This window comes from Candoia aspera, chromosome 1, assembly GCF_035149785.1.
Source record: "Candoia aspera isolate rCanAsp1 chromosome 1, rCanAsp1.hap2, whole genome shotgun sequence".
Taxonomy (NCBI): Eukaryota; Metazoa; Chordata; class Lepidosauria; order Squamata; family Boidae; genus Candoia; species Candoia aspera.
Window position 1 is genome coordinate 40258712 of NC_086153.1, and position 25009 is coordinate 40283720.

General features: G+C 42.3%; 1 protein-coding gene across 1 annotated transcript in view; it reads right to left on the reverse strand.

The window, feature by feature from the left end:
- TTC7A (tetratricopeptide repeat domain 7A) overlaps nucleotides 1-25009 on the reverse strand; it is a 215331-nt gene that overhangs the window by 159602 nt on the left and 30720 nt on the right. The window contains exons 9-10 of the mRNA XM_063302680.1: nucleotides 13184-13321; nucleotides 6973-7056 (exon numbers count right to left, since the gene is read on the reverse strand). Of these exons, the coding sequence (XP_063158750.1) occupies nucleotides 6973-7056; nucleotides 13184-13321 (222 nt within the window). The remainder of the gene's footprint in view (nucleotides 1-6972; nucleotides 7057-13183; nucleotides 13322-25009) is intronic.

Sequence of the window (25009 nt, forward strand, 5' to 3'; positions counted from 1 at the left end):
TAAGCATCCATTTATTCTTGATCCTATCACTTTTGGCTTTACTAACCACATATACTTCTTAAGGGGACATCATTCCAAGCTCAGTACTGAACAATTTGCTTATTCCATTTATTCTCAAGCACTCAAGCACTTCCATCGTATACCACTCCTTTCTCATTCAATCACCAACCTTCACCACCAGATTCATGCAAAACATTCCATAATTCAATCCTACTCACTTTACCTTATACTTTCTCTAAATCAACAAATGCATAATAAACCTTCTCACATTTATATATGCCTCAGTTCCTTGCTGAAGAGTAAAATACGGCTGATGCATCCCCTGTCCAGCATTTGATTGTGGCAAAATAGAAATGTAATTAATACTGCACAGCTCACATCTGGCACATTGTTACCTCTTGTACACTTTCATTCAAAATTCTGTAAACACCCTCCCAGGCATAATTAACAAACTAATTCCCATATAATTTTTGTATTCATTCTTGTTACCTTTCATTTTGTTTAGAAGAACATAACATTCCTCCAGTAGTAAGGCAGTCTTCACACACATATTAAGCAAGTTACACAGCCACGCAATAAACAAGCCACATTTATATTTTAACCTTTCCCCAGTTACACCATTCTGCACTCACTGCTTTACCATTTTTTAGCATTCACACAGGACTTACGACTTCTACTTATCAATTGTTTTCTTGGACACTAATATTTATAGCTATTCTATTCTTTGACATATCACTATAATTTCCCCCTACAGGTCTCTAAAATAATTCTTCCAGCATTTCCTCATCTTTGTTTCATCTCAAATAATTTCATCATGTTTATTTTTAATTCTGTTATTCTGCTGGAGGTTCCTTGTTTTGCCTCTTTGCTCACTTCCAAAACAACTTTTATTTCTATCAAAATCACTCTGCATTTTTTACCCTTTAATCTTAACCATTCCTCAAGTACCAATCGAAGCAAATATTTGTAGCTCAGGGTTGAACTGTGGAGTCCTTGGTGCTCTCTGAGCCTTGTTGTTTTCTTGCAGACGTTTCATTGCCAGGCTAGGCAACATCTTCAGTGCAAAGAGGGAGTGGGCCTTGCTCTCAGTTTATATACCGTGGCTTGCCCTGCTTGTGCTGGTAGGGGTGTTGTTCTCTCCTTGGGAGTTCTTTGATTTGGCTGTTGTTTGCTGCTTGGTTGATTGCCTGAGTTAATAGTTCCTTGATTCGGGTGTATTGTGCTGTCTGATGGTTCATCTGGTGTTAATCCTAGTGTTGATTTTTGCATATCTGGGTGTTGATTGCTGGCAAGGGAGTGTACTGGTCTTTTGGCTTTTCTTTTGTCTCTTTTGAATGGTATGTAAATGTTGTTTACCTCTATGTGTCTGTTGATGGCTGCTTTGTCTGAGTGCCAGGCTTCCAGGAATTCTCTGGCGTTTTTGGTTTTGGCTTGGTTTAGGATGCTCACAGTTTCCCAGTTGAAACTATGGTTGAGTCTGTCCATGTGTTGTGAGATTAAGGAGTTCCCATCGTGTCTTCTGACTGCTAGTTGGTGTTCATGGATGCGCTCTGCTAGTCTTCTGCCTGTCTGTCCTACATAGTGGCTGTTACAGTCTTTGCATTGTATGTTGTAAATAACTCCTGTTTTTTCTTCTTGGGCTATTGGGTCTTTTGGGTTGCTTAATATGTTTTGAAGAGTTTTAGTTGGTTTATGTGCTATGGTGATGCCATGTGGTTGTAACAGTCTGTTGGTGGTTTCTGAGATGTTTCTGATGTATGGCAGAGTTATCCTTTTCATAGTTTCCATTGGTTGGGTTGTAGTGGGTTGGGTGGTGAGGTACTTTTTGATAAAGTTGAGCGGGTATCCATTTTGTTGGGAGATGCTGTGCAGATGTTCTTTTTCTTTTTTCTGGTGTTCTGGGTTGCTGCAGTGTGTAAGTGCTCGTCTGAATAATGTTCTTACACAGCTTCTCTTGTGGGAGGTTGGATTGTTACTTTGGTAGTGGAGCACTTGGTTGGTGTGAGTAGCTTTCCTGTAGACATGTGTTTTTAACTTACCATCGTTCCCTCTACTGATGAGGATGTCCAGGAATGGTAGTGAGTTGTTGTTTTCTTCCTCCCTTGTGAATTTTATTCCATTAAAGATGTTATTGATGGTTTTGTGGGTTTCTTCCAGTTGTTTCTTTTGTATTATGACAAAAGTGTCATCTACATACCAGATCCATACTTTGGGTTCTATGTGTGGGAGTGCTATCCTTTCCAGACGCTGCATTACAATCTCTGCTATAAGTCCTGAAATCGGTGATCCCATGGGTGTTCCTTTGATCTGTTGGTATATTTCTCCATCAAACTGAAAGTAGGTTGTAAGGCAGAGGTTGATGAGGTTCATTATCCTGGGTATATCTATTCTGGTGTATTTGGCTAGGTCAGGTGTGTTGCGCAGAACTGCAGCCATGGATTCTTTCGCTAGTGCTGGGTCTGTGGATATGAAGAGAGCTGTAACGTCGAATGATACCATGATCTCATCTTCTTCTATTTTTATGTTTTTGATTTTCTGGAGGCACTGTAGTGGGGAGTTGATCGAATGTTCACTCTCCTCTGTGAGGCGTCTGAGTTTCTTTGTAAGCTCTTTAGCTATGTTATAAGTGGGAGTCCCTGGTAATGATACAATGGGCCAAAGTGGTATGCCCGGCTTGTGCATCTTGGGGCGTCCGTAGAAACATGGGAGGATGGGTCCACTGTTTTTCATCTGCCTCTGTTCTTCTTTTGTGATTTGGCCTTTCTTGGTGAGGTTGTTGAGAGTTCTTTTGACCTGGTTGTCCAGTTTCTGTATGGGATTGGTGTTCACTGGGGTGTAAGTTTCTTTGTCCTCAAGTAATTCTTTGGCCTTTTGTGTATACTATGAACTGTCCATAATGACAGTGGTGCGACCTTTGTCTGCTGGGAGGATGATGATGGTTTGGTCCATCTTTAGGTGTTTGAGGGCTGCTCTGTCCTCTGCTTTTCCACATCCTTCTGACTTGTGGTATGATTGTCTGTCTTACGTCCTCTTGGGTTTCTGTAGTGAGTCCTATAGTTTTAAATGCCTCTTCTAGAGCTGCGAAGAATTCTAATTTATTTGCATCTTTCTCAAGTCTTTAATTACAGTCTTTGCAACTATCTTTTTCTCTTTATAGACATTATACAATATCTTTTTCTCATCCTCATCTTTTGCAGCATTCTCTTTAATGCATTTTTTCTCATCCACAGTTTTTCATTATGTCATCAAGAATTCTTTTTCATACTTCACATAATGTGACTCCACATACTTCTGTGACATTTTTTATTCTGTTCAAAGCAGTTTCCACATCCTCCTTCCTTAAATTCTACTTTCTTTGTCATGTTGGGAGGTTACTCTAATCTCTAATCCTTTTCTAAGCAGATACTTACCAAAAAAGTCATTATTCTCATTCATTGTTGACTCTCTACATGGCCCAATCACCTTTTATATATTCTCTCATCTTATTCCCATTCATCCATTCATATAATCTAACAGAACAATTTTTCCCTTAGATTGGTCTCATTCAGAATTGTACAATTTCTCCCAAGACTTATTTCCAGATCCTCTATTATCATAATTTACCGCAGCATGACATACAAGTATCACCAAGCTATAAATTCCTATTTTCATATGCACTGACAACAATTTAGAAGACACCAATTTTTACTTTTTGACAAGGGATACCTCTCTACATGTATTCAACAACTCCACATCATAAGATCAGACTACCCTCATTCAGATCTACTATATTCTTTTTCTTTCTCTTTGTTTCACAGACACTCAACATATTTGGTTTTCTTTCTTTCATTTCATTTCCTAATTCATACTCATTACCATTTACTCCTTTTGCTTTCCAAATCACAATCTTCTATATGCCACTGTCAGAACCAGATAGGTCCAGAGATATTGACCTCCACTGCTCAACTTGGCTTTGGTGAATAAACACATATATATAATGCATTTTAGTAAGACAGAGAAGATACACACTACCCTTGCTGCACACAGCATTCCTTGGCAATGTTTTTTAAAATGTAAAGACCCTTAACTGGAGTGCCAGTGGTAATTACCAAGATACAAACAAGTACAGAAAACGTATTCAACCCTTTCCTCTAGGCTGCAATCCTACAGAAAACTCATCATTTCACCCTTGGTACTGTCAAATTTGTCCCTCCCTCCTGCTGTTAGATCCATGTCAAGTGGTTCCTTGAACCAGTGGGTCAAAAATACTGGCTTTTGAAATTCCAGGCCCATGTTAAATATTCTCTTTTACTCCCCAAGAAGGAAGGATATGTAGAGAACAGAGTTGGAAAAAGTCTTTAGCTAAAGCTCTGAGTCAGAAAGCATGTAATTCCATCACCTTAATGAAACTTAGAACTTCTGCCTGAAAATCCTGCAGTGCCCAACTTTGGAGCTCATTTAAGAAATTTAGGGGCCTAATGCCACCTTTAATTTGGAGCTCCTCTCCCCAGTCCAAGATTAACATTGCAGATGGCTTCTGCAAAATGAGATGTTAAAACTGTATATGGAAAACAGAATACTTGCAGAACCCAAACTAAAATTTAAAGATTATCTAAAAAACACATTGGATACAAAAGCCACTATGTATTAAAAACCTGCTTAAGAAAGTGAGCCCATCAATCTGACCTACCTGTTGGCTAGCACAGAACTGTGCTAGTCCATGGACAGGCTTGGCCCACCATCAGTACAAGGCAAACATAGGGTCCTCTCTTGGGGCAGAGCAACAGGAGCAGACAGCCAAAGCCTCTTCATTTTTAAGACCACAGCCTGCTTCAACCTTTCCACTGCTTAGGGGAATCCCACTTTTGGGGGGCCCAATTCTGTTGAACATGCTGTGAGCCCTTAGTTGGGTTTCTCCCTCCTCACTCCCAATGTGGAAGACAGTCAGTATGTAACTATAGTAATTATTAAGGTTTTTTGTTGTTCAATCGTGTCTGATTCCCAGAGACTGCCTGCACAAGTCCCTGCATTCTTGGCAAGGTTTTTCGGAAGTGGTTTGCCATTGCCTCCTTCCTAGGGCTGAGGGAAAGTGACTGGTCCAAGGTCACCCTGCTGGCTTTGGGCCTAAGGCGGGACTAGAACTCACGGTCTCCCAGTTTCTAGCCCAGTGCCTTAACCACTACACCAAACTGGCTCTCAATTATTAAGTTAGCTCATTACTAAACAATATTCAGCTTGGTCTCATGTTCTTCTCTGCTCTCTACTCTACCCCACACAGTTATCTGCCCTGGGAGAAACAATCCATTCATGCAAAATAAGACCTTTTTTCCTAGGCTAACTGAAACATGATGACATGGCCAAGGAAAAAGACCATGGGCTAGATCCAAAGGTTCACTGGGTCACCCAAAGCTTCAGGCTAGAAGTTCTCCATCCTGATCCATAAGATAGTCTTAGTTAAGGGAAGCGATAAATGTTTGGATACATGCATCATTAAAGACCATCTTTATGTTTCACTAATGAGCTGACCAGCAAGATGGATTTACATTAATGTTGTCATTTTAATAGCTTAATATTTTAAATGTAATATTTTATTAAATGCAAGATAAGCAGAATGGAATGCTGAATAAAAAGAAAAGGGTGCAACGTATATAGACCAAGAGCAGATTCTCTGCTTATACTGAAAAGAATAAATTTCTTTTCAAAATATGAAGGTTTCTGGGGAAATAGAAGGACTCATCAAACAGTGTTTCTGTGATAATGCAAATTTATGAGTCCCAATCTTGGTACTACAAATTTGAAAGTAAACCTCAGATGTGAGATCTTGCTTTTAATGAAGCTTGGACTTGGCTGTGGTCCAGGGCAGATAAAAAGAGATATTTTGCTTTTAGTGGCTTCACAGGATAAGATTATCGTTGCTCATTATTCCCTGCCCCCACCCAAGTCTCTAGCATCATGATGCATAGCATAGTAAAAATTGTAATTTGCACAGTTCTCCCAATTATCTCTCTCCCTCTTGAATATAATATGAATCTCTTGGGAACACTTTGGAAATAGGACTGAAACACTGCCAGATGGAGGAGGACATATCTTCTGCCAGAGTATTTTACAGAATGATAGAATTCTAGAGTTGAAACGAATCACAAGGATCATCTAGTACCAATCCTATGCAATATGCAGGAAAACCAATTAAACTATCCTCAAGAGGTGGCTATCTAGCTGTTCTTAAAAATCTATAGATATCGAGGCCACACAGCCTCCAGAGGTAGACTTTTCCATTGCTGTACAGATCTTATTGTCATGAAGTTTTTCTTTATACAGTTGTAATATTAATATGCAAATGTAGTACCACTTAATTCCAGGATATTTAATAAGTTTAGGAAGCAACCTGGAAGAGGGCTAGGTAGAAGACAGATCTAAATCTCCTGGTTGATCTCTGCGTAATTTTCATATATTGGCAAGGCTTTCTGAATCCTGATTCCTCAACAACAAAAGCAGCACATTTTTTTCCCCCATTTAAGTTTGGCTGCTGAAATTTCAAGGACAGAAGAAAACTGAAAGTGGATTGTTGTCAAACTCCTGGTAGATTTTTTTTTTAACAACACTGGACTGTAATCCACTATCCTTGGATGCCTTGTGTTTTGGGACTGAAGCATGTATGTTTGTGTTCATTATATTTTTTAAAAAGAATTATTTGATGTTTTCTTTAGCTTCACACATTTTTATACTTATCTATAGTATAAGTATATACTATAGGTATTCTCTGAGTATGCAGAACCTGTTGCCTTTCTTTTGGTTACCTCTATTAGGCACTAAACCACCTATATTCAAAAAGGATGATCATGGCTACTAAGGAAAAATTTGAAAAGGAGAACTTCTCCTAATATACACTTGTACTATTATAGCACTAATAATTCAAATTGCATTTTGTTTTCAAGTACTGTACATATAACAGCAATAGTTCCATCTGTGAAATAGTCTGTTTGCTTGTTTTACCTTGCCACAAGCTGTCATGGCCAGAGCGAGCTGGTACCAGAGATGAAATTCACCAAATGCAAGCTTCATTGCTCGTTCTAAACACTGGAGAGAAAAATATACATAATATATGGAGAGATAGAATTTTTACTTTTTTTCTTATTTTCAATACTTTAAGCTTTGTAAATAATAGAACGCTCATCACTTATAATCATAGCACATAAATAGCCCCCGCTCTCTGGAACATCCTTCCCCCGGAGGTGAGACAAGCCCCCTCGTTTCTGGACTTTTGAAGACAACTGAACACCTGGTTTTGCCAGCGTGCCTGGAGTGGGAAGGAGAATAGTTATTCCTGGGGATGGCTAGCCCCCTAGAACGGCCCTTTACTCAAAGGCTGATACGGAATCTTTAACCACCTGGATTTTAGCATGTTTTATATTTTTATTGTCTGTTTATTTATATTTATGGTATTTTTAATAGTACTGAATTTTATATTTTGCTTTTATTGTAAACCGCCCAGAGTCTCTCCTTTTGGGGGGAGATGGGCAGTGATAAAATTGGGTAAATAAACAAATAAATAAATAAAATATTATTGCATTGAAATTTGCATTAAAATAATACAGTGTATCAAGATTTATATTACAATAAAAGGAAAAAAGCATAATATAAATAACTGCATTGAGTTTTTATTCACCTCTTTAAGTTACAGTAGGTGCTTAAGCATTCTACCATGCCTTCAGCATTAAAAGTTGGCCTTATAATTCAAATTCCTTTGGAGTCATAAATATATATAATTTCTTCATATATCTGTTGGATGTATTGGGTACCCTTCAACAAGTATTATAAACCAAGGTTGGACAAAAGATGTTAAACATACATAATCAGGTATTAGTATATTAATGCAAGCCTATTGTCTCTAGAGCAGTGTTTCTCAACTTTGGCTACTTTAAGGTGTGTGGACTTCCACTCCAAGAATTCCCCAGCCAGCAGAAGTTCACACATCTTAAAGTTCTAGGGAGCTAGTGTGGTATAATGGTTAAGGAGTTGATCTGGGAGCTAGAAGAACCAGGTTCCAGCCCTCCCTTAGACACAGAGGCTTGCTGAGTGCCTTTGGGTCAGTCATTCTCTCTCAGCCCTGGACTGGGATGTTTAAAAACAAAAATCCCAGAAGAAGACAATGGCAAACCAATTCTGTAATGTTGCCAAGAAAACTGCATGGACCTGTCCATGAAACCACCAAGAGGCAAGATTGACTCAAAACGTGTCATGGTCAGATCATGCCCTGGTGGCCCTGAGTTTCTCTTATGCCACCCGCCTCTGCAGGGAGGCTGGACTCATTCGATTGGTCCACCCCTGGCAACTGATGGACCTGGCAGGGTTTCGGAGGGAGCTGGGGGTTATTCCCAAGGATCTGCTGCATGGTCCAGCAGAGGCCCTGGCTGCTGCCTGGAATAGAGAGGCGGCTGGGGCCTTGGACAGGATCGTGCCTGCGCGGCCTCTCTTGCCCCATTGAACCCGACACTCCCCGTGGTTTACAGAGGAGCTGAGGGTTCTGAAGAGGGTTAAGAGATGTCTAGAGCATGGCTGGAGGAAAACAAAGACTGAATCCAACCGAACACAAGCTAGAGCCACTATTATGGCCTACCTTGTGGCAATAAGAGCAGCGAAGCGTTAATACTTCTCTGCTCTTATCATATCCACAGAATGCCACCTGGTGGCCCTGTTTAAAATCACTCGATCCCTTCTTGGGAAGGTGGGCCCCTTGACCCACCTACAGGGCTGTGCAAAGAAGTTTTCTGGGCATCTGCAGGATAAAATCGCTCAGATTCGTTCCAAGTTAGACTCCAAGCATGAGGCATAGTCTGTGGAGATACCAAGGGAACGTTCTTACCTAGTTATCTGGGAACAGTTTGATCCTTTCGGACCTGAGGAAGTGGACACGATACTCCAGACAGTGAATGCCACTACTTGTCGTCTTGACCCATGTCCCTTCTGGCTGGTGAAAGCAGCTCAGGAGGTGACCTGTGGTTCCAGGCAATGGTTAATACATCCTTGTGGGAGGGGGTGTTTCCAACTGCCTTTAAGGAGGCGTTGGTATACCACCTCCTCAAGAAACCATCACTGGACCCTACTGTCCTGGACAATTTTTGTCCAGTCTCCCAGCTCCCCTTTTTGAGGAAAGTGGTTGAGAAAGTGGTGGTGTTGCAGCTCCAGAGGGTTCTGGATGAAATGGATTATCTAGACCAGGTTTTAGGCCTGGATAGGGGACAGAAATGGCATTGGTTGCACTTATGGATGATCTCTGGTGGGAGCAGGATGGTGGCAGTGCATCCATCCTTACTGTTCTTGACCTCCCAGAGGTTTTTGATACCATCGACCATGGTATCCTTTTGGGGCAGCTCAGGGATTTGGGGGTGGGTGGCATGGTTTTGCGTTGGTTCACCTCCTTCCTCCAGGGCTGGTCCCAATTGGTGTTGATAGGGAGCGAGAGATCCAGCCCATGGCCCTTTCTCTGTGGGGTGCTGCAGGGTTCGGTTCTCCCTCTGCTCCTTTTCAACATCTACATGAAACCACTGGGTGAGATCATCCATTACCACGGGGTGAGGTATCATCAATATGCTGATGATACTCAATTGTACATCTCCATCCCAGATGAGTTAAGTGATGCTGTGACCGCCCTCTCTTGGTACCTGGGGGCTGCAGGGGTTTGGATGGGGAAACAGGCTTCAGCTAAACCCTGGTAAGATGGAGTGGCTGTGGGTTAATGGCTCTTCCGTATCATCATCATCTTTGGTTCTGGATGGGGTTACACTGCCCAGACAGACCCGGTCTGTACTCTGTGGGTCAACCCATCAACCCATCCCACCTAATCATGCAGAGAGGGCATGTTGCAGACTCCATCAGTAAGAGAATTCCATCTGGCGGGGTCCAGGAGGCGGGCCTTCTCTGCAGTAGCTCCCGCCCTCTGGAACATCTTGCCCCCAGAGGTAAGGCTAGCCCCATCTCTCCTGGCCTTCCGGAGAACTTGAAGACCTAGCTCTGCCACCTAGCTTGGGGTGGGGAGGGGAGTTGACATGTTTGGGGATGGCTAGTGCCCTAGAGCAGGGTCCCCAACCCCCGGGCCGCAGACCGGTACCGGTCTGTGGCCTGTTAGGAACTGGGCCACACAGCAGGAGGTGAGCGGTGGGCAAGCAAGTGAATTTACAGCCTGACTGTTTACAGCTGCTCCCCATCGCTTGCATTACTGCCTGACCTCTGCCTCCTGTCAGAGAAAGCAAGCCTATTGGCTGCTATCTCCAAACAGCATGAAGAGAAAAGAATAAAAGGTTGGGAAAAAGAGGAGGCACTTGAATCATCCTGAAACCATCCCTTCCCCCCCCCCCCAGGTCCATGGAAAAATTGTCTCCCATGAAACCAGTCCCTGGTGCCAAAAAGGTTGGGAACCACTGCCCTAGAGTGCTTGTGTCATGTTCACTGTTTCAATGTATAGTATACATCGTAACGTTTCACATGCCATGGCGCTGACGCGCGTTTGTTTGGGAGGGAGCTGCTGTGAAACCTTGTGCCAAGCTCTGTATCTGTGTTCATTACAATGGAATGTGTTTGGGTTATGTTCTCTGTTCAAGGACTTTTCCCGCAGACCATCAGAAACCGTTATGAGCACCTGGGATTGTGAACTTGGGAAGATTCTACGGGGGGAGGGATCTCATTCGTACCGAGGGTTTTTAGTTTGCCTTTGGCGCGCTTTTATCATTCTCAGCTTTCTCTGTGATCCTGCATACTATTCTTTAATAAAACAGATATCTTTGAATTCCTACTCATGAGCCTGAGAGTGTTTTAGAATAGGCAACCATTACAGCTTGTCACATACAAGGACTGACTTAGATCATTTCCCATTTGGATTCTATTTTAATTTATAATTATTGCTGATTTGTAATTGTACTTTTAGATATTGTATTTTTAGATATTGTATTTTATTGTATATTTATTGTTTTATTGATTATTTTGCTGTAAACCACCCAGAGGGCCTCTGATGGGAGGAGATGGGCAGTGACAAATTACATAAATAAATACAATATGTGTATCATCATCATCATCATCATCATCATCATCATCATCCCAGTCAATCCACTTTAGAATGAAAGCCTCTTTCATTTAAGATTATGGACTGTGATCTACTATCCTGTTCCTGTGCAGATGGGTAGATAAATGTTTTTCAGCTTCCCAATCTAAACTCACCCAGCTAGCTTCTGTACCTAAGGAGGACTACAGCTCCTAGTCTCCCAACATCCTTAACTACTACACCAAACTGGCACTCTATCTCCCTCTGTAGAGAGTAAGGAAGATGACCTTGACGGAGATATGCAGGAGCCGTTACCCTGGTAAAAGAGGCTGAAACACTTTTTAAGTGTTTAACCAATGAGATAACATTTGGAAGGAGCTCAGGCAGACACCTCCCTAATTCACTGGAGTATAGGAAGGAGGGGAGGGATAGCACAATCAGACTTGCAAGATTGTTATCAGTCTTATTAGGTAGACCAGAACAGGATATCACGGGAAGGCTAAAACTATTTTTATTGAAATCGTCTATGATAATAGAATCTTGCAAGCCTGATTTTGCTGTACCACCTCCTCCTTCTTATAGTTCAGAGAATTACGCCAGTGTCTGTCTGAGCCACTTCCAAAGGTTATCTGGATATTCTGGACTTAAAGAATGCTTTAGTTACTGTTGCCTTGGCAACGGAGTCTGCCTATCTCCATCAAGGTATCTTCCTTATTATCTCAAGGTCATCTTCTTTACTCTTGATACCCTCTATATTCACAAGCATTTAATGCCACAATATAGTTGATGATAAGTGTTTGTGCAAATTTATTTATTTATTTATTATTTAAATTTCTATCACTGCCCATCTCCCCCCAAACAGGGGGACTCTGTTGATATGTGTGAAAGATGGTGTACATGAGACCCACTCAGAGCAGGCTGTGAAGGCAGAAAAAATGTTCTAGAAAATATTAGCTTAGGTTCCCAGACAAACTGGATGAATAGCACTCTTGTTTCCACAGTTCCAGGAGGCATGAAAAAGTGCCAAGGTAGATTAACCAAGCCTTGTTGTATTGGTTAAGTCTTACTGGAAGATATAAAAGTCTATGAGAGCTGTAATACTTTGGAGCCATCATACAGAATGAGAAATTCTGCATGCTGGGTATCCTGCCTTGATTATTCTGGAACTCAAGCTTAGTCTGGCCAGCTACACTCTGAGTTGGATTGGTATATGTGGGTGTGTATATGACTGAGTGTGTGAAGATTTTAGTTTAGAAAGCAAACAACAGAAGTTGTAAATCTGTCCTAGTGCCTGGAGGCTATATGGGCCTGGATGTGGAGAAGTCTTTGACTCAGTCTTACCAAGACCAATTGGCTGTGGGTATTATAGCCACAGGGTTCCGGGAATATTCCATCTTTAACTTTGGAAGGGGTTGAACTTCCTCATTCAAGGGTGGTACACACTCTGGGGGACTTCTTGGACTCATACTCTGCTCAATGAACAGGTGGCAGCTGTGGCCAGAAATGCCTTTGCAGAGTTTCATCTGGTATATGAGTTGCATCCTTTCTTGGATCAGGAGGCCCTTCAGAAGTCACTCATGCCATAATCACCTCACAGGTCAACTATTGCAATGAGCTCTATATGGGGCTTACCATTGAAGACAACTCAGAAGCTTCAACTTGTCCAGAATGCAGCAGTGCAGGCAGTTATTGGCATGCCTTGGTACATGTGATACCTCTGCTCCACAAGTTGCATTGGTTGCCAGTTTGCTTCTGCCCAACCAATACGAGCTGACAAGGTTGGCATGCTCCAGGTTATTAATCAAAAATGTCATCTATCAGGACCCAGGAAGCATGTCTTCTCCGTCATGGCATCCCCCCTCTGGAATGATGTTGCCACTGAGATCCAGGTGGCTCCCACCCTGATAGCATTTTGGAGGGCCTTAAAGAGCTGGATGTTCTCCCAGGCCTTGGGCTAAGGTGGCTGGAGCCCCTGATGGATGTTGGTGGTATATGTTCTGTGTGGTTTGCTGGATTCACTATCTTGTTCCTTTTCTTCTTTTCTAGTCTGGTTCTTCTGTTGTATGGTTTTGTTTTTATTATATTGTTTATATTCTGTTTATTCTAATGTGAGCCACTCAGAGTCACTCTGGAGTTGCATGGTACCAAATCAAATAAATAAATAAATACCTCAGAAAGCATGACATACTGTCCTCTTCTGCCCAGAGTGATACTCAGAAGATCATAAACTGCTGATGCATCCTGGAGACTGATGGCTCGATCATCTTTCTGATCAGGGGCCCGGCTGATTACTGCATCCTGGTTTGCCTGATAATGAATTCAAATTTTTAAAAAGACATTTACATTTATGCCCAGTGGTAATGACCACAGAGGACCAACATTATCTCAGAAAGGTTTTCAACCCTCACTATGGGCCCAAGAAAGCATTGCACCAACAGATGTCTTCATCTACACAAGGCTAATTTCAAGAAGGTAGATTACAAAGACAAAACAAGGCAATACCATTTTCCTATGTTTTGAAAAAATGTGATCTCATAATAAGAATTATAATAGTCTTTTTGCAATGTCTGCTGTTCTCTGAACTGACATTCAAAAATAATTATCTTACAGTTTAATTGTATTATTTTTTACCCATCTTTGCACACCATTCTTAGCCTATGCCACACTTGATGACCCAGTCTGTTCATTTTAGGATTGTTTTACATTACAATGTAGCCGCAAAAAGTCCGCCTCAAATTCACACTTGGTTTTGTGGAAGAAATAAATAGAAACATACTTGCTTGCCTGGCTATATGCCACTCTAGCAATCCCTCAGTCACAAAGTGCTCTAAAAATGGCATTATATTTGAGCAAATATGGAAGAAAAAACTTGCTGGATCAAATCCAGGGCCTGCTGAGCCCCACCTCTTGTTTCTAACAGCAGCCTCTGGGAAGCCCACATACTGGATGGAGTATACCAACCTTCTCCCACTGCTGTTCCTCAGCAACTGATACTCAGAGGCATCAGCCACTGAATATCATCTTAACCCACAACCTAAGACCCCAGAGCCAAAGGCAGACTCCAAGCCAACCTCCTTCAAATGTTGCAATGTTCAAATGGAGAACTATATCTATACCTAAATCTACATTGTGTCTGGGAGAACACATCTGTCCCTCACATGGATAACTACTTGGGGTTTGTCTTCATTGAGTTATTCAGTTGGAGGCTGTTGGCTGGTGTTTAATTTGTGTTCATGGAGTTTGGTTTTATTATTACTGGAAGTTGGCTGTAACCACTATGGCAGTGAAATTCATGTGGCAGTTCCCTGTGGAGAGGTTGGCCATTTCTGCAAGCTCTGAGATATTCTGGAGGTCACTTAGCTCAGCAAGAGCTGAGAGCGTCAAGATTGGAGAGCTTGCATCTGGCTGGAATGGCCTATTGGAGCTGCCACTGTTTCTGATTTAAAGGATTTCAGGAAGTTCATAGATGTTGCAGTGCTGATTCCAGTAGGCTCTTGGAGATTCCTGGAAGGGATTGTTTATGATCCACTGAAGAGTGGAGAGTAAAGACTAAAGATGGAAAGTGGAGATGTTAACGAAGGTGTTGGACGATTTTGCTGGAAATTAAGTGGCATGTAAGAAATCTGGGGGGGGCTAGAGTAGAATGTTTTGTGAAGTCTGGAGAGTTTTTAGAGATGTAGAGGAGGACAGAAAAGATAGCATGGTGGAACTGAGTGGAACTGGAGCGTTTTAGGAGTATAAGAAGAATGAAGGTAAAATTGAAGGAAAAGTACAGACTTTTAGTACAAACACTAATGATACTGAGCAAGGAACCGGATTTAATGGCCTAAACATTTCACTGGGTCTTTTGTTATCGCACAGCCAGTCTCATTTGATATGGTCATTTGACTAATCAATAAACAGAAAAACACACCCAGTTTCTTTTTTTCACAAAATCTTATTCTTCAGAGGTTAGGTACCTTGTTACTATCTTTGTCTTCTTTTTGTTAATTTCACATCCAGAGAATCGACCAAAATCTTTGATTATTTTCATCAACTATCTTATAGAGCTTTGTGTTTGCATAATTGTTAGTGCTACACCATCTGCACAGCATTTCATCTTATATCCTCTCCTTGAATTTTGAACCCTGTTATTTGTTTGGAAAGAAGTTACAGATAGTAAAGGATAGCATAAGCTCAGAAATATCACCATTAGCATACCATCAAATGCTCTTTACTTAAAGGATAACTATGGTAAAAAAGATTTGATTACGTATGCTAATATGTGTCACGTCCCCCATTGCGATGTATACATACATCACAACGGGGAACATACCTTTCCGGTGAAGGGGAGGGGGGAGGAAAGAATCAGTGCTAATCCCATAAGCACTGAAAGACAATACAGATAAAGGACAAAGGAGCCATACCTTTGCCCTGACCCGGGAAGCCATCATCCTATCTCCCTGACATCTCTGCATTACCACGGGGGACACACCTGCTCCAGACACAGGAAGAGGACAGAGGTAATCAGCGCTAATTCCCCCTGATCGCCCATCGAGACTCCGGAATCGCCCCCTGATCGCCCATCGAGACTCCAGGTTCACCGTTGGTCAGGACTTTGGGACAATGGGGGGTGGGGAAGGATCAGGTCTGCATCGTGGGTATTTACCGGCTACCTCGCATGCCATGTGCTCATTCCCGTCTTTCTCCATGTCTGCATTCTATTCTTAATAAACCAGATATCCTTAGCCCTGGCTGGTGAGTCTGTGTTTTTTCTGAATAAGGCAACCATCACATAAAGACGGGAATCAAAAAAATTTTTTCTGCTAGCACCATTCCAGATTTCATCTGTGAGGGATCAAAACTGGCGATGGAAAGACTCAACCCACGAAGAGGTGGCTACTAGAGGACCGGTGACGGGGCACCCGACTCCACGGCACGGGAGATCGGTGAGAACACTATTCCCAGACGGTACGAAATCCAGGAGGGTTTGAGATCAAGCTCGGAGGAGGAGAAGGCCGGAAGGAGCAGGACACCTGAAGTCACCAGAGAGTCGCAGGGTGAGTGGGTCACCCTGGACGAGACGCCAGGATCCCTGCCAGGGACGCTCGGGGCGTCTAGGAAGCCACGGGACCTGCTGTCCTCGACGATCGCAGGAGCCGAGGGAAGGCGCCAGATCAGACGAACCGAGGAAGGCTCCCAGACAGCTGAGAGGCTGAGGATAATGGAGGCGAGGCTGGAGTCAATTGAACAGCTGTTCCTGAGATGGTCGGTGGCGTGGGAATCCCGAGGAAGGGGTGAGGTGGAACCAGGTACCAGAAGTTCATCACCCCCAACCCCCACCCCTGAGACGCGACAGGCAGGGAGAGGAAGGAGATGGCAGGAGGCTGAGGCAGCGCTGGGCAGAGTTCACCTTGCGGAATCTGCCAGGAGGTCATCTTCCCCCCCTCCCACCCTGGAGACGCGACCGCTGGGAAGAGGCTGGAGCCGGCACGAAACTGAGGCAACGCCGCCTGGAGTCCGGCTTGGGGAATCCCCACACCGAGACCGGAGAACCCCAGCAGCCCGAGGTACGTCCAGACGACCAGATGTGGTTTGGAGCCCACCAGGAGCGGGGGTGAAAGACTTCGGGGTCAAATTCGACGGGGACCCAGCAACATTATCCTTCTTCCTAACAAATGCCAAGAACTACATGGAAGAATTTGGGCCATATTTCCACTCAGAAAAGGGCAAAATTAATGCCATTGCTAACAAACTTAAAGGAAGGGGAGCTGACTGGTATGTGCAGCTATGCCAGGCAGAAGCCCCAGAGCTCGATGAATTTGACGAGTTCCTCTGGGCACTAAATCTGCACTTCAGAGACCCCTTAGAAAAGGAGAGAGCGAAGAGATCCCTAAGGGGAATCAGCCAAGGGCAACGATCTGTAGCAGATTATGCCATGGAGTTTAAAGCACTGGCTGGAAAGGTGGTGGACTGGTCACAGTCTACCCTAATTGAACATTTCAAAGAGGGCCTGAACTTGGATGTTCTGAGGTGGGCATTATGCAGAGACGACCCAAACACTCTACATGAGTGGATACTGCTGGCCGGTAAGGCAGAAAATGCCAGGAAACCTTCCTACAAGCCAAGAGGGCGGCGCAACAAGCGGCGACGGTAAAGGGACCCCGAACCGCTGCAGGACCGGTGAGGCCAACACCCCAACCCTGGAGAGAGGAGAGGGAGCGACGGTTCGCCAAGGGGCAGTGCCTTTGATGCGGGAAAGAGGACTACAAAGCGGCGGCATGCCCTAAAACAAAGGTAGTTGACAGGCCAGGAAAAACGCCGGGCAAACCACCCGTAGGGCCCAAAAAGATGCCAGCGGCCAGGGGAGAGATCGAAGCAAAAGAACTACCTTATTCCAGTGAAGAGGAGGAGAACGACCAGGAAGAACCGGCGGGAAACGCCAGCCACTTGCCCTGAGAAGCGCCAGAGGGCAGGTGGAGGAGGAGAATGGGCGCAGCGACATCGGAGTGAGTGCCAACTGTCCCACTCTGTACGTAAAAGTTAAGTTAAGTTCCACTGAGAAGTCGGTTGAAGTCTGGGCCCTAATAGACTCGGGCTGTTCTAGGTGCCTAATGCACCCGGACGTGGTTGCCAATTTAAATCTCCCCTGCTTTCCACTTCAGCACCACATAGTGTTCACGCAATCGGACGGTTCAGCAGCGGGAGGGGGCCCGGTCACCCAATTCACCGGAGAAGTGGCGCTGCAGTTAGGCAGCCACCGGGAGAGACTGAAATTTCTCGTGGCACCGGTGGGCCACCCTTTAGTCATCTTAGGCATTCCGTGGCTGGTATGAAGGAACCCATACATAAATTGGGAAACCAGGACGATCACGTTTGCAGATGGCTTCTACCAAGCACCTACAGGGGACTGAAACCCCCATGCTGTGGTGGGGAGGACGGCGTCTACAACCACACATCTGGCTGCAGTGGCCCTAGAAGGCTTGCCGGACAAGTACACTGAGTTTGCAGATGTGTTCGGGGAGAACGAAGCAGACAAACTCCCACCCCACAGAAAGACTGACTGTGCGATAGAACTGGTCCCCAAGGCACCCTTGCCAAAGCCAAAAATTTACGCAATGACCCAGAAAGAACTGGCAGCATTGCGGGAGTTTGTGGACAAGAACTTAGCACGAGGCTTCATCGAGCCCACAAACTCACCAGTTGGAGCCCCAGTGTTGTTCAGAGAAAAAAAGGATGGGACATTAAGACTCTGTACAGACTACCGCGGATTGAATTCGGTTTCCATATCAAACAAATATCCCTTGCCCCTAATCAAAGACATATTAGCACATCTGGCAAAGGGGAAAATATTCTCTAAACTGGACTTGCGAGAAGCCTATTTCCGCATATGTATACAGGAGGGGGATGAGTGGAAGACGGCTTTCAATTGCCCACTGGGATCATTCCAATATAAAGTATTACTGTTTGGTTTGGCAGGGGCACCAGGGGTATTTATGCAATTGATCAACGAGGTCTTGCACGAACACTTGTTCAAGGGGGTCCTTGTGTATTTAGACGATGTATTGATATATTCTGAGACTGAAGAGGAGCACGAACGCTTGGTTAAGCAGGTGCTCAGGAAACTCCGCAAAGCCAAGCTATTTGCCAAGCTTTCTAAGTGCGAGTTTCATAAATCTCAGCTAGATTATCTCACCTGGCTGGTGAGTCTGTGTTTTTTCTGAATAAGGCAACCATCACAATATGCTACATCCAAATTCAGAAAAGAAAATAAAGACACAGCAAGAGTTGCTCAATGAAGGTAAGAATTTACTATGGTTAATGTATTTATGAATTGCTGGAAGAACAAAGAGTGACCTTAAGAGAGAAGGATGGACCATGAGAAAGAATTTGAAATGCCCATACAGAACCAATATCATTTATTGGGATGCGTTTACAAATTGTTACTGAAATATGATATGGAGATGGAACAAATTAAAAGCTGCATGATAAACTGGATGCAAAATTTCAAAGAAGGAATCACAGTGGAACAATGGGAAGAGCTATGGATAAAAATCAATAAAATTCACTCCAAGCTATAATCTGGGGGGAAATTGATATGAAATGTTTTATAGATCATATATACTTCTGTCAGTGATCACCAAGATGGACAAATCATATAACAATAAATGTTGGAAATGCCATAATAAAGAAAAAACGTGGTGGTCTTGCAAAAAAACAAAACCCTCAAAAGTATTAGAAGAAAATAAATCAAATATTCAGAATTTTTTAAAAATAAAATTTCAACTGAAACCACAAATTATTTTATTGGGAATGATTCCAGAAATAATAAATGAAAAGTATCACAACTTATTAAAATATGCTGACAGCAGCAGGAATGAACTCGGCACATCATTGGAAAAGTAAAACTCTGCTGACAATACAAGATTGAGAGACCAAAACTAAAGAATACAGAGCAATGGCAAAACTGGCAGTATATATTCATAAGAGAAGTTTAACAAAATTTAAGCAGGAATGGCTCCTTTATATATGAAACATTATACAGCAAGGCAGATTTAGACATTTGGAATATGGCTTTTAGGAAAAGAGACAAGAGACTAATTAAAAGCAACAGATGAAATGACTTAAACAGATATAAGCAAAAATATCTAATGTTTAATATTAAATATTAAAAGCATAAATATTTAAGCAGCGGCTAGTGGTTGGGGAAAAAGAATGGAAGGGAAGGAGAGAATGTGTCACCAAAATTCCTTTTCACAATGTTTTTACTTATGTATAGTATTTTTCATTCTGCCTTTTGTATCTTTACTCTTTTTTGTACTCTTTAAGCTTATACAATATAATAATAATAAAAAATAGGCTACTCTGGATTTACTTAGAAAAATATTGCAGGGGAAGCATGAATGATTCATACTCTCGCCAGTCTTTTCGAGGTCTCATACAAAGGACAGGAGATGGAGGAGAATGGTCTGTCTCTATAGACAGGAGGCAATTTTCTCTTGATAAGAGGGAAATATATTACAGATTGCTATGTCCTGCCACAGTGCTCAAGACGCACAAAATAGTGAGTATGCATTACTCTTTCCTAAGAATGAACAAAGCACTTCTTTAAATCAACTGTAGCATGAACTAAAGTAAGCATTTCAATTAAACGGCAGTATAACTGAAGTCATCATTTAGCAACCTTTCAGAAAAAGAAAAACCCAAAGTGAAGAAATAAAATTGATTCAGAGTTGATTAAGGGCCTAATTTCTAATATAATTCTGGCAGATAGAGCTAACTGGTCATTTGCTTGGTTTTTATATTGTAAGGAGTAAGCAAACTATTCATGACCAAAAGCCAGACTTGAAATTTTAGGGGCAAGTGGGTGGGAGGAATTTGGGTGTTTTTTTTCCCCCTTTAGTATTTTAATTCTGATCTAGTTATTTTAGTTCTTGCACTATAATTTTTACTTCTGCCCATCTCAACACAGCAGGCAACTGGCCATCAGTGTTCAGCTTCCAGAGCCACAAACAGAAAACTGAAGGGCCACGTGTGAGAAATATGTAACTTATTTGATGAAGGATAAGAAACAAAAGCTGCTTTGGAAGTCATTCCTTCGTGTGCCATAATCAATAGTACTTCTTTATCCCAGAGTAAAGGAAAATTTAAAAGACACACACTGAGATATGCCAAGATTTATAGATGTGCATAATAATCCACAGTGTTAATTAACATCTTTCCATATTGTATACTATTTAAAAGTTTATACTGCTGCACCACTGATTTGTGAAAAATAGCTTCACTGAACAAACCCCCACATGTTCTGAAAGCTGGTAATCAGCCTCACATCAGAGTCAGCTATTTTGAGCATTTGTCGGAGAGCCAAACTAGGAACGTTAAAGCAATGCCTTAGCACAGATAAAATATTCGCGTGAACAAGCAAATTACCATAAACTTTGTGATGACCAAAAATAAAATAAAAGATACACGTAACTCCATCTAGAGACTTAGCAAACTGTGGGCTAGACTGGGCATAGTGCAAAGGGAACACAATTAGAATTCAGTTCCCAGGAATCTGTCCAAAACACCAGAGTGAAACAAAATTCACAGTCTTTCTACACATAAATCTATTTAATTTCTTTTTATTTCAGAGTATATTGATGTGGGAGACAAGAGGAGCATAATTTGCTGAAAATTATACTCATAATACTGCAGATTCTCTGCCTCCCGCCCCCAGGTTTTAGCATTTCAATAAAAGGGAAGTGCTAACTGTATAGCCCAATTATACGCACTGACAGCATGTAGCAAATACAGGATATACATACATATACATTAGAAGACTGTAGGTTCAGTTCCTGGCCTCTTCACCAGTTCAAAAATAATCTGGTCGAAAAGTGGCAGAAAAGCCCCTGATTCCTAGAGATCAGCTCCAAGTCAGAATAGACAGTGACCAGGGAATTAGCAGCCCTCCAAATGTAAGGTCTGACTAGGGCTGATGGGAGTTGGGTGCCCAACAGCTTCTGGAATCTACTAGTTACTTACATCTGGAGTAAACAACACTAAGTTAAGTCCTATCTGGTGGTAGTGATGGCCAAAAGGCCCATGACTCTGCTCGAGTTGTCACCCAATAAACCACACCGAGGTGGGTAGGTATCCTTAAGGATATCCGGGCCCTCAGTAAGCTACTTCCTATGTACCAGAAATCAATCTCTCTCTCTCTCTCTCTCTCTCTCAATCTCTCTCCTCCTCCCCAGGACTTAAATCACCCATTAATTATAAGAATTCTATTTAACTGAGCCAGAAAATATGCCTTTTGAATAGAACGGGGGTTAAATTGAATAAGTAAATAATAAATAAGAACAAGCAAAGCCAACAAACCAACAGATTGATAAAAAGGCAAGGGAAGACATCCCCAGTTCTGTTTCTAGCATGCTCATTTTTTCCTCAATTTTTCCAAGATCAGATCCCAGATTCTATGTGTTCACGATACTAATATTGTATGAATTATTCTAAGTTCTTGTTACATTCGACACAGTCTTCATTAGAGTTAGCCACAGACTGCCTGTTTCAAGCAAGGAGAGAGGAGGCAGCCAGCCTTATCCAAGTTACCTGTACCACTTGTGATCTCTTGTGCTAATATGCAGCATGTCGGGGAAATGTCAAATTGAAAGGAACACATTAGCTAGCCATTAAAATCAAATCCAGTGCCATGAACAAGGCCTGTGACAGGCATATGAATTATACTTCAAGGTACCAGACTGGAGAAGGAAAAAGATTTTCTCCATGTAAATTAAAACATTGCAAAATAATTGTGGATTTTGTGGAGGCGGTGGGGGTGGGACAGAGAGAGGAAAGTGCTGATGGAAAAATGTTCCTTTTCTAACTCCATTACTAACTCTTGCTAATATTAAGCAGCATCTGAAGCTAACTGCTGAAGACTGTTGAAGGGCATATATGATTAAAACAGGTTTGGAGTGTTTTTTAAGGACAAGTGTTTTTTATTTGCACCAAGGACTTGGTTTCACCATGAAAAAGCATTCTGTCAGCATTAGGCATTGTATATTTAAACATGCAGCTAAATACATCTGATTTATTCAATGCCTAAAAAATGTGTGGTGTGAAAACAAAAGGAAGATTTTACACAATTGGGTATATGGAAATGAAAAAGTTGCTGCTCATGTCTTAAAAAGAAATAGATAAAAAGATAAAAACAAAACAAGATTTCCCTTAGTAAACTGTCTTCATAATCTCATGTAATATTTTATTACAGAACTAATTACTTGACTAGCCAAAGGTATTAACTAATTCTGTTGAACTGTACTTAGGCCTCATCCTCACATCCTGCTTCCTGTGGCACAAATACTGGCTATTTTTGAGGGATATGATCTCATAACATCACCTTCTACTCATCCTCAGCCTTCTGCTGAAGCAGCCTCAGGCCATCTTTAGCTGTTTTGGTTTGGAGTGGTGTTTTCCCTTTTCTCCTGACCCAAAATCTCCCATATGGACAATACAGGGCACCTCAGGGATGAGGTTGGGGATGCTGCTGCTCACCTCCAATTAACCTGTCAAGTCTGCTGGGGGGAATATCCCCTCCATGTCCAGTCACTGGGCATTGCACCTCTATGGCCATTTTGGCTTTGGCTGTGAAAAAAACCAGTTATCTTGTTTCTGCAGCCTACTTCTCTTTTGACAAGAGTTTAGACATAGGAATATCAAAGTCATGGTAGAGTGAGTGCAGATCTTCCAGGAAATCAAGAGATTAAGATGAAGGATGGATTAAAAGGCAGCCTTTCCCAGGCTGGGGCTTTATCATCATCATCATCATCATCATCATCATCATCATCATCATCATCATCATCATCATCTTTTGGTTGCTTTCAGAATCTCCTCCATTGCAAGAATATATCTTCCCCTGTTCCCACCAGTCCAAAGGTTCTCCTTTCCTCCACCTCAGAAATGAGGATCAGCTCCCACCCCCATCACATCAGTAATAATAATAATCACAATTCTGATAATCCTTAGCAGCACAGCCCACATGGGAACTGATGTCTGCCATGGTTGGAAGCCGTCAAGGCTGATCAAATGAAACAAAATTATTTCAGCTCCAGAGATTGGCAGGGCCAGTTTTTGCAATGATTGTGTGGATTTCAACTTTCCCAGGGCTAATCATTTTTAAACTAAGTGTAAAACCCAGAACAGGCAATAAAAAAATAAATAATAATAAATAATATTTTTTTAAAATAACAAAAAAACTCTTTTGACAAGAGGGAAGCCTCTCATCTGCTGAGAGAAATTTGGCTTGGGAGAAAAACCTGCTGGTGCTTTCAAATTTATTTAACACCTTTGTCTCTCCCACTGCTCCTCACCTGTTTTCCCCAAAGGAGGAAAAGAAAAAGACTCAGCACAGTGGTGATGGTTGTCTGCTTCTTTTTCTCTTTAGGTTTTCCATAGAACTCCTTGATAATTTGTTACAAAGAATTCCCAGTGCCACCAATCAGTTCACGAGATCAAGAGATCAATATTTCAATGACTTGAACCTAAAAAATATGCTATATGACTCCAACTTACAAATGCTACATTTTGGAAAAATATTGATACACTTCTTTTGGGGGTAAGGTCCTTTCTGCAGAACAAGAACAAATAGACCTTTTTGTGGTATCAAATAAAAGTGCTTGGCTTCTTCCCCATTAAACCAAGACTCTGTTAGAAAGAAGATCAAAGTTAATAAAGAGATCATGACTTAACATAAAAGGTAAAGGTAAAGGTTTCCCTTGACGTAAAGTCCAGTCGTGTCCGACTCTAGGGGGCGGTGCTCATCTCCGTTTCAAAGCCTTGGAGCCGGCGTTGTCATAGACACTTCCGGGTCATGTGGCCAGCATGACGACTCGGAACGCCGTTACCTTCCCACCGAAGTGGTACCTATTGATCTACTCACATTTGCATGTTTTCGAACTGCTAGGTGAGCAGGAGCTGGGACTAGCAACGGGAGCTCACCCCGCCGCGCGGTTTCGAACCGCCGACCTTCCGATCGGCAGCTCAGCGGTTTAACCCGCAGCGCCACCGCGTCCCCACTTAACATACTTACTGATAAATGGCCAAGGTACACATAACCATTTTCCAAGATTCTGTAAGCAAACCCCTTTCTCACGGTAATAAATCTGCCTATTCTAAATATGTGAGAAACTTGTTTTTTTGATTGTGAGATGCTGGGAGAAGTTTGACACAAATGCTCAGGAAAGCAATTGGTGGTTGGTTTTCCAACTGGTAGGTGCAATTAGTCTAGAATCCATCAAGCACTACCCTGAAAGTGTTCCATATCAGATTGTGTGCAGGTAGCAACATTGCCTGATTTTTTTGCTAAGGTGTGGTAATGTTAGCTATGGGGGGCAGCACAATTTATGTAGGCATAATTCCCTCCCAATGCAAGAATGTGAGGAAAGTGCATTAATATGGCCACGAGAAAGAGCCCTTTAACAGTACATGTAAGCATATAGCTATCATATACTGCAAAAGAAATATGAAATATGATTA